Source organism: Camelus ferus, chromosome 21 (genome assembly GCF_009834535.1).
Source record: "Camelus ferus isolate YT-003-E chromosome 21, BCGSAC_Cfer_1.0, whole genome shotgun sequence".
NCBI lineage: Eukaryota > Metazoa > Chordata > Mammalia > Artiodactyla > Camelidae > Camelus > Camelus ferus.
Window position 1 is genome coordinate 9,055,077 of NC_045716.1, and position 13,212 is coordinate 9,068,288.

Sequence of the window (13,212 nt, forward strand, 5' to 3'; positions counted from 1 at the left end):
AGGTTAAGAGAGCGAGAGGGAGTCGGGAACCAACTCCATGAACCTCTCAAATGCTCCCACATTTATTGTGTACAATCAAAGGAGAAATCACTGACAGTTGTGTGATGGAATGCAGGAATTTAGGGAAAGACAGGGTGGGATCGAGATTGTAGAGTCTGGCTCAAGGTCAGAAGACCCTGTATATTTTGGTAAATCATGTTCGTGTTGGCACCAGCGAGCCTTACAGCTTATCAGGGCGGAACGTATGAGAAGCAGCTGCTTAACATTTTTTCTTGGACTCAGGCGGCTGTGCCTGTCTTAGGTTGCCCCCCTCTGGGGGTCTTACCCGTCCTTGGCTAACCAGCCTTCTCACTTCTGAGTCTGCAGCTTTTTATAACTTGTTTACCATTCCAGCCCAAGACTCGTTCCTTTGGGGGCCTACAGTTTATCTTTAGAGAATTCACGGGAAGAGGGGAGCAAGATACATTCTTATAGATATGTTAGAGCAGACCACCAGACCAGCCAGCTCCTTGCTTTGGGGATAGAAGACTATCTACCAGCAGGCACGCCCAGCGTTTATAGCCGACGGCCTGGGTCGTTGCTTTGCAACAAGCAGGGTGCTGTCTAAAACCTCAACTACGCAAGCAAGGCAGTTACTAAGCACATTTGCTCTTCTTTAAGGAGACAAGCGGCTGGGGTCTGTTACAGTTTGTTAACCCAATCATGGGCTCCCACAGACAGTTCCTTGGTAACTGTTCACACTGTACATGGGAGCCCTTGAGGTATCTAGGGTCTAAATCAGCCAAGAACTTAGACACAGCTTCAGTCCAGGTAGAAGTTTCTTGTCTAATGAATAAATAACTCTTGAGAATTCCTATGACTGTACCAACTTCAAGGAGTTTTTAATCACACACAAGGTGGCATAATTGTGTCCTGTAAACAGTTGCAGCAATCCTTGTGTTACTGTTTTTGACTATTTAGGAAGAGGGAAAAGTAAACCCGCCCTCTATTTCCATTACTTTGAATTCATTTCATCTCCCTAATAACTAAAATGAGTAAAAGTAACGATATAAATAAAAAATGTAATGTGTTCTGTTTGCTTTTAAAGAAGCATTTCAGCAGTTGCATGTATGTTTTTCACCTGCCCCACACTGTCTCCTGATCCCCCAACTGAATTTGTCTAAGTTTTTCCCAACCAGCTCATCCATCTTAGAAATATCACTGGCAGCTATTTGAAGCCCCTGCTCCTGTGTCCACCTCCTGCCACTTCAGGGCTGAGTTGGGGAATGATTTCATTTGTGGACCACAGGGGTAACCACTGGGTGTCCTCGTCTGGGTCATGGACACATCAGCTCCTAGAAGCTCGAAGGTAGCACCTGTTTCAGGGTATTTCTCTTCTCTCTCCTCTGATTAGATAACATGGATTCTCTTTTTCGCCCTTTCCCTAAAAAGCTACGTGAAAGAGGTTATTGCCCTAAGAAATAGGAGGCTGGGAGTTTCTGGACATTCAACTTGGCTAGTTATATACTATTTTATTTATGCAGAAAATATAGTATTTTCTATCTTCTGGTTTGGTTAACCAGGAAAAAAAAAAATTCCTGCAGACAAAATTCTCCTCGGTCTGGTAAATTCTGACTGAGTTTGAGCTTGTGAATGTGTTCTTTTTTGCCTTTTCTATGAAGATGGAGGGTGAGGGGCTATCAGTAAGAGAGATGAGCCTTCTTTCCCTAGACCTGACTGAACTTTAAAACTTCTCTACTAATCAAACAACACTGGGCTCTACGCTTTGCTTAACCCTGGAAGCTTGGTCATCAGCCTTTGACCTCAGCCTCCCCTCCTCACCAGATCCTTCCCCCACCCCAGCCTCTGGAACCTTGCTCAGATTTAGAGGAAAGAACCAGTTCAGAGGGATTGCTTCAGACCACACTATCTCCACTCGCCCAGGCCTGTGGAAGATTAGCAACCATGTTTTCCAATGGGATAGGAAACGTAGCTGCTGGAAAAAGGTAAGAGGGGTGAGCTTTCCCTTTGCATGCCCTCACTGGGTCTCCGGGCCTCTGAAGGACTCATGCAGATGACCTCAGCGCCTTCGAGAAGGCCAGACCCTCTCCCTGGTGGTTATAATCAAATACTTGTTTGGAAAATGTCATTCAAAGCGCTTTCCCTCCCACCCCCTTCTTGGGATAAGGCTTCTCCCTAAGCCACATCTTGGATTCTTAACCCAAGAAACAAAGAGGATGTCTTCCCTTGTACAAAGGTGCTGTACCTACGCCAGCCCTCACAGCAGGCCAGGAGACGCTCCAAGGGGAATTCCTGGCCCTGCCATACATCTTAAAAGAGGGCAAATTTAATCTGTGAGGATCTCCTAACTCCCTTTTTGCTCCTCCTTCCACTTGATTCCCCCTGCTCCCTCCCCCCTCCATCCCCTCCCAACCCCCTGCCCGAGATCTCAGTGACCTTTGACAAAGGACTGTGGCCCTCAACACCACACGCATTCCCTTCTTGATCTGGGTTTTTACAGGAAGCTAGAAGTGAGGCTGAGGCTTGACCACCTTGGTTTTGCTTTGTGCTTAGCTGAGCTCCCAGGGTGCCCTCAGCCTCCACTTGTATTTCCAAATGTAGCTGAGGGACAAAATGCAAAACAGAGGCAAGCAAGCTGGGGAGAGGAATAGCAGGGTTCTCTCTGCTTCTTCACCCTGCTTTCCACAACTCCCTCAGTTCCCCTACTCTCCCACTCTGTGCCTGTGTTCTTAAAAGGGCTGCAGGGTTGACCTCAGGTCATGCAAGAAGCCAATACCCATTAGCTGCCCTCAGCTTCCAGCCAGCCTCACACATGCCCAGGAGACCACCTTGATGAGTTCCTTCTGCACTATGTGTGTGTCTTCTTCTGCCAGGGGGAGATTGAGAAGACTCAGTACCCACATACAGACTCTCTTCTCTAGACCTAGGGCCCCAAGTCAGCCAGAGGAAGCTCCTGACCCTTCATGTCTTGTGTACAAAAATATTACAAGAGAGTTTATCTCTTGATTTGCTTAATTGGATGACCCAATTCTCCTAATTTGCCGATCTCATTGTCTCATTTTTTTGGCTGACTTTTTGAAAAGTGAGATTAGTTTCATTTACTTTAGTGAACACATGTTGGACATTATTAATATTTCCAAAAAATGATGAAGGCCTGAACTAAGGCAGCGAGAGAGCAGAAGCAGAATGCAAAGAACCTAGGGTCTGAATAATGAGGAGGGTGGGAAGGAGGAGTCCAGGGTGGCTCCCAGGTTTCTGCATTGGATGACAGGGTACCTGAGGGTCCCATCTGCTGAGTTGGAGGACATAGAAGGAGAAGCAGGTGTGTAGGTGAGTTACAAGTCCAGTTTGGTCGTATTTCATGTAAGAATCTGTAGGACATCCAAGTAGAACTGTCCAGCAAACAATTGGTCTGGAACTCAGTGGAAAGTTTAGGGCTGGAGCTGGATATTTGAGAGTCTTCAGCACACAGATTGTGCCTTTGCTTCATTCATTCCTTCTTAGCTGTCTTGTGTTGCTGAAATCCATCGGCTGCATCAATCAAAATCCTCCTAATCCTTTAACATCCAGGTTAAAGTCCACCCGTTTCTGAGGCCTTCCCTAAACAGCTTCTGTAAATGGCTCCTCCTACTGTCCTAAGTCTTCACTGGGCACTAAAATTCCCTGCCATTTTTTATGTGTGCATGTCCTGTCTCACCAATTGGAAGCTTTGCATTCTTTTCTTCTCCCGGCATGGGGCCTTGGGCACACAACACTCCCAATAATCATGAGTTGCTTCAATAGTTGATTCTAATTTCAACATGACCATGTCCAGGCATGTGGAACTATCCTCTTCCAAGGAGCCCAGGACTGCACTTGTCCTGGGCCCTTGTACTTTTCAAAGGTTCTGGACTTCCGCCTGGTCACACCAGGTGGGCTGGTACTCTGTGCTTTCCTGGGGCAAATCTTTGGTGGGCACTGGGAAAGGGGGGTCTCAGCCTAGCTTAACTCAGCTTTCTGTTCCCCTATAGGAGGGTATATCTTCTCTCCTTGCTGTTCATTGGCCTCTGGGGCTATGTGACCTGTCATTGGAGCCCTGTGGAGGACATCTGCACAGCCAAGCCTCGGGACATTCCTGTGAATCCCATGTGCATTTACCGTTCTCCTGAGAAGAAGGCAACTGAGGGGGAGGGCTCACAGCAGAAGATCCCTGAGGCCACCAATCGGCGGGTCTGGGAACTGTCCAAGGCCAATTCCCACTTTGCTACCACCTTCTATCAGCACTTGGCAGACTCCAAGAATGACAATGACAACATTTTCCTCTCACCCCTGAGTATCTCCACAGCTTTTGCTATGACCAAGCTGGGTGCCTGTGACAACACCCTCAAGCAGCTGATGGAGGTACAGTCCAAAGCTCTTCTGCCCAACTCCTTGCTGGGATATTTAAGGAAATTATCTATGTGTTGGTCTAGAGCCTTTTAGAGAATCTGGGTGGTACCCTACTCTCTTTGTGTTTCTTATTCCCTTTCTCCTTCCTCTCCTTTATTCTTTTTTTTATCCACTTATTCATTTAGAACACATGAGCTGAGCATTTATGCTGTGCCAGGTACACTTGAAGGAACTCACAGCTGAGGGGGCTGCTGGTCAGGGGCTGCCTGGTACTGTGTTCACCACCCATCTTAGCCAGGCTGCTCACCAGACCCGCTACCATTTTTTCTTTTGGCTTCTACAGGTTTTTAAGTTTGATACCATCTCCGAGAAAACATCTGATCAGGTCCACTTTTTCTTTGCCAAACTGAACTGCCGACTCTATCGAAAAGCCAACAAATCCTCCGAGTTGGTGTCAGCCAACCGCCTTTTTGGAGACAAGTCCCTTACCTTCAATGAGACCTACCAAGACATCAGTGAGGTGGTATATGGAGCCAAGCTCCAGCCCCTGGACTTCAAGGTGAGTTGCACATGTCATCCCTGACCTCAGAGTTCTTCCTCTCCACACAGAGATTGAAGGAATGGAGAAGCCGGATCCAAATTAACACTTCTATGCTAGTTGAATGCAGATGGGGGTGTTACTATAAGTCAGAACCTCTGGAATACATATTTTTGCTTGAAAACTGAGAAGTCAGTGGTATCTATGGATTGTAGAGGTTGCTCTGGAAAAGTTGTATAAAAATTCTGCAACAAAGAAATCTACTGACTTTATTCAATCAGCATTTCTCAAACTTCTTTGACCACATGGGCAGCCCTCCTGCCCTGCAACCCCTGCATTGCTTATTAGCTTCCCACAGAACATATCTTATGAGCACTCATTAAAGTTCAAGTTTCCAAAATTAGAGAAGGTAATATTTGTTTTGTTTTCCTTTTCCCAGACTTCTTTCTTTCTGTTTCTTTATTCTTTCCTTTTCCTCTTTCTCTTCTTTCTCTTTCTTCTTTTAATACTTATTGACTATATGGTAGATTCATGACACTATTCTAGATATGTGAGGTTTCCCCAGTCTGGGTTAGAGTGATGCCTTAACCAAATGGTGGGAAAACACAGAGGGATGATGAATAAAACATAATGTTGTACGGGGAAACGGAGAAGCCAATGGAATAGCACAATTGGGTAGATTTGTTTCCTGTTCTCCACAGCAAAATGCAGAGCAATCCAGGATGACCATCAACCAGTGGGTATCCAATAAGACCGAAGGGCGTATCACTGACGTCATTCCCCCAGAAGCCATCGATGAGCTCACTGTCCTGGTGCTGGTCAACACTATTTATTTCAAGGTACTCAAATGGCCCTTGGGAGACCTCAGGGACAACTTCTTTCCTTCCAGCTCACCCTCTTTCATACCATTGGGTATATGTAGGTAGATCTTTTTGAGAAATGGTACATGCATGATCTGGGCAGAAAGACAAATCTGCTGAATCTAGAACCATGTCTAGGGCTATGGCTGCTGGACTGAGGTCCAAAGGGGCCTGGTAGTGTCTCTGGGCCTAAGAGTGGTAATAAATTCTCATATACACGCAGCAATTTCTGCTGTCCAATTAACTCCATTTTGAAATCTGGAACAAAATGACAGTCTATTGACAACTCTCAGTGATGAGATTTTCTCCATCATCTGGAGCAGCTTACCATGACTCAAAATTCCTCTCGCTTGAAGCTTCTGAACCTCCTGGTGCCACACTGACCTCAAACTTTGCAGAGGCCTTGTGATATGATCATGCAAATGGCCTTGTCTTTCTCAGAGTCAAGAGTTCTAAAGAGGGTTGTAGGTTGACTACGTTTAGGAAGGAGGATGAGGGAGAGGTTACTGGGAATAAATAGACTCAGGAAGGCCGCCAGCTTAATGCAGGTTGAATTGTGACACATTTATCTTCCTGGGTCATGTTCCATGTGCGTTCCTTCTCCCCTGCAGGGCCCAAGGGGTTAGCCAGTTACTGCTGTTCCAATCACTGTTGCTTGGGGTTCCCCTCACCCCAAGAGTGGAGTAAGGTGCATTTCCACAGTGTGTATTGTCGCCCTTTGCAGTTTATGGAACACTTTGCCATTTATCCGTCCTCCTGATCCTTATAACCTCACAAACGAGTACTTGGGCTGCTCAGACAGATTACTTAGTTTAATTCTGACTCTTCCATTTCTGACTGTACAAACTTGAGTGAGTTACTTGAGATCTATGGCCCTATTTCTGCTTCTACAAAATGGTAATAATGATACACCTGTCTCAGAGGGTTTCTGAGGGGATTGAGTAAGTTAATGCATGTAAAATGCTTGGAGCAGTGCCTGATACACAATATTTGCGATAACCAGCTCCTAATTTTACAGATGAAGGTCCACCACTCAAAGAGCTAAATAACTTTCCACCAAATCAAAGAGCCAGAAAATGACAAGGAATTGTAGTTATAGTTCAAAGATGTCAAAGGAGTGTCTTGTATCCCCTCCCTCTTTGAACAGGAAGTTAGCCAGGACTCACCCTCTACGTGGCAGGACTCCCGGACAACCCCTGGGGTTGTTACCTGTGTCTGGATTTATTCATCAGGGACAGAGCCCAGCATTTTGGAGGATGGACTTTGAGAAAGAAGCTAGTGGGAGGCAGAAAGCAAAAGGCAAATAGTTAAATTCCAGAAGAGGCTTGCAAAGAAGGCAGTAGGTTTTTCTTGTTTTTAGTTTTTATTTTTCTTATTATAAAAGCAAATAGTCACTGCTGAAAATCCGGGAAATACAGAAAAGTTCAGAGAAAAAAAGCCACTCACGATTCTGTCACTCTGACACAGTCATTGTTAACCTTTTCATGCATATGCCTCTAGTCTTTGTTCCTAACAATTATACTTACATATTAATTTAATAAAATAATGTGACTATTTTCCATGTCAATATTCTCCTATGAATGTTTTTTGCCTTCTTGCTTTGTGATTCTCCCACCTGGCGTCTTCTTCCAGGGCCTGTGGAAGTCGAAGTTCAGCCCTGAGAACACGAGGAAGGAACTTTTCTACAAGGCTGATGGGGAGTCATGTTCAGTATCCATGATGTACCAGGAAAGCAAGTTCCGCTATCGGCGTGTGGCAGGAGGTACCCAGGTGCTCGAGTTGCCCTTCAAGGGTGACGACATCACCATGGTGCTCATCCTCCCCATGCCTGAGAAGAGCCTGGCCAAGGTGGAGCAGGAACTTACCCCAGAGGTGCTGCAGGAGTGGCTGGACGAGCTGGCAGAGATAGTGCTGGTGGTCCACATGCCCCGCTTCCGTATCGAGGACAGCTTCAGCGTGAAGGAGCGGCTGCAAGACATGGGCCTTGAGGACCTGTTCAGCCCTGAGAAGTCCAGGCTCCCGGGTGGGTGCAGGAAGGACTTTCCTCCCCTCCTTGCCCCCAGAGTGGTCTGACCAAAGGCAGAAGAGATGGGGAAAGAGTGGAAGAGAGCTAGTCAGGACACCTGGATTCTAACACCCAGTTCTACTGCTAATTTGGGGAAATCTCTTCCCTCTCAAGGTCTCAGTTTTCTCTTCTGGAGAAGGGGCACTTGGCTCTTGGATCTCTGCAGGCCCAGCTGGCACTGGAACTCGTTGAGTCCAAAACTGATAGAGGAGATGGGACCAGATAGAGAAGAACTTGAAAAGGCATCAAAAAACTCAGCAGGGAGGTTACAGCTCAGTGGTAGAGTGCGTGTCTATCATGCCTGAGGTCCTGGGTTCAAACCCCAGGACCTCCATTAAAATAACTATATAAATAAATAAATAAATGAAACCTAATTACCTCCCCTCACCAAAAACAAAACAAAACAAAACAAAACAAAAAAAACAACTCAGAGCAAAGAGACAGATGTGACTAAGAGCTGGGGACATCTGTGTCTCACAAAATAGGCATAGCTAACACTTCATAGCTCTTCACCTGATATTCCAAAGGGCTTATGTGTTTTCCTAGGTCACTTGACAGACACAGCCAACCCCTTCCAAGTTGTGATATGTCAGTAATGGTGTTAAGTTGGTTTGGTTCCTCCAACCCAGCATCCTTTAAAAATATGCATTAAAATATCTTTTTTTAAAAAGAAGTTTATATCCCCAGTACCTCCTCTAAAATAATAATAATAATAATAAATCTAATTATCTCCCCCCCAAAAGAAAGGAAAAAAAAGGTATTTACAGGGTTACTGAATTTACCTTTAATGATCTGTCATTAAACTAGGTCTGAAAACCACTCCCTCTCCCAAAATTGTTGCCAGACTGGAAGGAAAGACATTCCTACTAGATGGAGTGAATTTTCTTTAAGAACAGAGTCCCCGCAATTAAAAAAACAAAAACAACAAACACAGAGTCCCCACCTCCCTCCCTCTACCCTCCCAAGAGCTGAAGCATGAGATTGAATTCAGAGGAGCCAGGCTGAATAAGCCCAAAATACTTCATTGTTTTTTACATGTATTTATCTTGAGGGTATCATTCGATGAGGGGCCAGGATTTCTGTTTTTCAAAAAAGCCCCAAAGAATCTCTTAATTTAAACTGAATTCCTTCCTATGGGTTGAAGCCAGCCTTCTCCCAGTTTCACAGAGCCTCCTCTGGTCTTCCTTCTAGGTATTGTTGCGGAAGGCCGGAGTGACCTCTATGTCTCAGACGCATTCCATAAGGCATTTCTTGAGGTAAGTACACCTCTCTTCGCTCTCTTCTTATGCTGCTTTTTTATTTCCAAGCTGCTTTCCTATTCAACACATTGTGTCTCGTGTGATTAGTAACTTGGGCGTTCTTGCTCCACGGGCTCTTACGGTGTGTAGGTAGCAGGTGTGTGAACAGTAGGAGACAAATGTGGAAAAAGGCATGTTTTCAGTGTCCCCCAAACCCTAAACCTGTAGCACCCTCCTCCGTGAGGCCTGCAACAGTATAGCCCTGCCTGGAAGCCCTCATGTTCTGATTGTTCCACCCTGCGCCCCACTACCTCTCCTGAAGCAGGTCGAGCAGGAACACAGACATTAAGGGTTAGCCGACACAGGAAAAGCAGCCAGCAAAGGAACTCAGAGGAGAAGAACCAGGAGGGGACAAGCTCATAGAAATCCAAGTTTTAAGAAAATGGAAAGCATCTAGTAAGAAGATTGAAAAGTGACCATAGGTGACTTTTCTCTGAGGAATTTGAAACAGAATAGTGGGGGCACATGCCTAATTGTAGTGGCTGAAGAGCCAATGGAAGGTAAGAAAGTAGAGCTGATGAGTGTCAATCATGTCCTAAGTGTGTTCCAGAAAACTAGGGCTCTAGACTACATTATAGATAACAAAAAATTCAGTGGTCAAATAAATGTATATCCTCTTCTCGGGAAATTAACAAAAAGCAATGCACATTGGCTGGTTGAAGTCCGAGAGGTTCCACAGTGATGAAAATGGTTCAGTATTGCTTATCCTACTATTGCCCCAACTAAGATGCCCGTGGAAACTATTACTAGAGTAATAACTGCGTAAAGCCTGCAGAACTTCTGGCTCTCAAGCAAGTACTGAACCATGAATCAATAGTATTAGCTCTCTGGGGAGCTTGACTCAGGATGGGGCCTCAGAATCTATATATTTACCAAGCTCCTCTAGGGATTTTGATGTACGACCGGGTTTGGGAACCACTTATACAGACTGTTGTTTGGGGGAACCAGGCAGTAAGGGAAATGTGATGTGCCAAGCTTAGTGAAGGTCACAGGATTGAGGAAATCGCAAAGAAAGAAGATGGTGGTCAAAGAAAGGTTTCAGAGCATGGTGCTAGTAAATAGAATTGCAGAGTCCAAGCTCAGGGAGAAATACGTAATTAGGAGGAAAGGGGAGGGATTAAGGAACAGGAGGAAGTCAGAGTAATTGTAATGAGAGTGAGGAAATGTGATAGCTTGAAAAAACAGAAGGTTATAGTCTGAGAAAAGGATAACGTAATTATAATTCCAAAGATAAAGATGTTCTGAGGGATGGCAAGTTCAAGGTCTAGATGGGACTGGATTGCTTAAGTGAAGGTAGTGCTCACTGGATTTGATGAGAAGAAAGAAATGGGAGGTTAGGGTACTGAATGGGTTTCCTACCAAGATATTTTAATTGTCTAGGTCAAATGACAGTAGGAGTTAGGGTTGACAGAAAGGACATGGGCTAGGCAACAAAATCCTCAATGTGGGGATGTCAACCTTCAGAAAGTAGATGTCAGCAGCCTGGAGGACAACAGCAAGAGTAGAGGGATGTACCTTTAAGACACCGAGGTCAGAACACAGGATTTTACATGAGTACTGGATTGATGGTTTTGGAAGTAAACACAACACCACTGACACCCTCTTCCATATGGATTATGGAAGAAAGAACACTTAGAAAGACTGCAAGGGAAAATGAGTCCTGAGTTTTAACCATGTTCGAAAATATCAAAGGACCCCAAATGGAAGTAGTCAACTGAGCCCTCCTTGAGGGCCTTGAGTTACTACTAAGAAGGAGCAGAGGTCTAGATTCATCTTGGAACTAGAGCCCACTAAACAATGATTATAGGTTCCTCCATGGGTCTTGGGAACCCAAGACACAGGTACCCCATCTGACTGTAGATCTCCTGAGAAGCCATTGAAAATCAGAATCTGATTTGAATAAAGGTATTCTGGTCTTGCAAAAGCTCCAGTCTGCTCATAGATTCAGTGCTGGGATGATCATGATGTAATGAAGGGAGAGGTGGTGAGGAGGGTGGGAGGCAGAGAGCATTGTCAACCAGCTCCTCAAAGTGCAGGGGTCTGAAGTGCTTTCATTAGAGGTGGGGACAGGACAGAGTTTTGGTGATAGTCTGGATCCCCAAGCAAAATTTTCTAAAGGTCTGTCCCTCCAGACCTGTCTGTGGTGGTTCAGCAAACTCAAAAACCATCATTTCAGTCTGTGACTCCAAGAACTATGCATCACATCCAGCCAGAGGCCCCTCCTGTTCTCATAGGCCCTGGCTCAACTATAGTGCTCCGATTGTGAGTCAAAACCTCTTTTAGCATCTAGGACAACACCGTGTACAATTGTGCCAGCCAGAAATGCGACCGCCTCGTACACATCCAGATTTCTGGTTCGGAGATGATCTGAATGGACCCTGGCACTTACCATCCAGCACAAGGCTCGGATGGATACAAGTGCTCATTTCAATATCCAATGGATGAAAGAAAGACTAAAAGTAGGGTTCTGGGTGGAACGTGACCTGATCCAGGTGTACTGCACACTGGAAAACAAGTGGCATTTTGAGGAACTGCTGTGTCTGTGGATGTAGACACCTGCCTGTAATGAACTGCAGAGTAGCTAATGTAGCAGTTTGTTTCCTGTTTTCCCCGCAGGTAAATGAGGAAGGCAGTGAAGCAGCAGCAAGCACCGTCGTTGGGATCGCTGGACGTTCGCTGAACCCCAACAGAGTGACCTTCAAGGCCAACAGGCCCTTCCTCGTTCTTATAAGGGAAGTTGCTCTGAACACGATTATCTTCATGGGCAGAGTAGCCAACCCTTGTGTTAACTGAAGTGTTATTCTTTGCACTTCTTTCTATTTTGGTTTATGAACAGAAGTGAAAATAAATACTACTCCCATATCTCACAATTATGAATGGACTTTGCCCCCTGACGTGAAGACAAGGAAAGGAGAAAGGGAGAGAGATGCTGCTGGGCATTTGGTAAAATGATGTTTCCAGTTGTTCTCTGCCAGCGAACACACCCAAGTCAGGAAACTGAAGGGGGAAGCTAGGTCACTGCTTCACCAGGGAAGATGGGAGGCATCTGAAAGGGCACGGGGAGCTTTAAATCTAGGTAATCCCCTCATGCTAAAAAAACCCAAAATTTTAAAATGAATTAACTCCTATATACAGAAAAGATGGAGATTCAAATCTGAATATTAAACCGTTTAATTCTCAAACCACTCACATGCATAATGTTCTTTTACACAGTGTTAAAATAAAGAGGAAAATGTATTTTTATACAAACAGAATTTCAAGTATACATTAATAGACTTTTCAGATTACTAACCAAGTTGCTAAGATTTCATTCACATTGTTCTTAAAGCTGTTCAATGAGAAAGCTTTTGCTAAACTGCTTTAAATATGTTTATATAAGCCCATATCTTCACTCTTTCTCTGAATCTCCCCCCACCCCACCAACCCCAGTCTCTGCCCACCCTCCTGCCCTCCCCCCTCCCCCGACACAACAGGGCTCCTGGGGTCCTAGGAGACATGCAACCCCACCAAGAACTATTGGCTTGTCATCAGGGGAAGGGCAGAATCTACAGGAGGAGAGACTGAGGACACCTGTTAAGGGAGAGAACGAATCTGATACTTAGAAATGACACAAATCAGGACCGTGTCTTATAGCCTGTATGTATTCACTTGACTTTTACATTAAAAACAAGTCTCAGCCTCCCAGAAGTTTCTGATTAATTTGGTAGCTGAGAAAATAACAATATTGGGTATTTCCCCAGAGAAACTTCTAAAATCAGGGTAGGTATTCTGAAATTTTTCATTTGGTTGTTTCTTTTTCCCTTTGGCAGGGGGTGGGGGCAGCTTAAAAACGGCTGATTTGTGTGTTTACAGTAGGGAATTTGGTGAATTTCACAGGGCCTGCCAAGAGTTCTCCCCCTTCAGCTCTCCTCCTGAAGTAATCTGGCTTCAGGGCCAGGAACTGCCACTCTCCTTAGGAATTAAAGTGCATTTTTTCAGTAAAAGTGGGGTGTGGGGGGGTGTGGTTTACACTTACGTGATAATGATTAAAAGAGGGTGGGGTGAGAGAAAATCCTATTCCTATATATAGATATTTATAATTAC

At 45.0% G+C, this 13,212-nt stretch overlaps 1 protein-coding gene across 1 annotated transcript; it reads left to right on the top strand.

Annotated features, from left to right (window-relative positions):
* Positions 1-1,828: 1,828 nt before the first annotated feature.
* On the top strand, positions 1,829-12,311 carry SERPINC1 (serpin family C member 1). The gene is made up of 7 exons (XM_006172567.3): positions 1,829-1,985; positions 4,011-4,380; positions 4,712-4,927; positions 5,608-5,745; positions 7,399-7,789; positions 9,023-9,087; positions 11,746-12,311. The coding sequence occupies exons 1-7, from the start codon at positions 1,945-1,947 to the stop codon at positions 11,920-11,922; spliced, it is 1,398 nt and encodes a 465-aa protein (XP_006172629.1). The 5' UTR covers positions 1,829-1,944; the 3' UTR covers positions 11,923-12,311.
* The last annotated feature ends 901 nt before the right edge of the window (positions 12,312-13,212 follow it).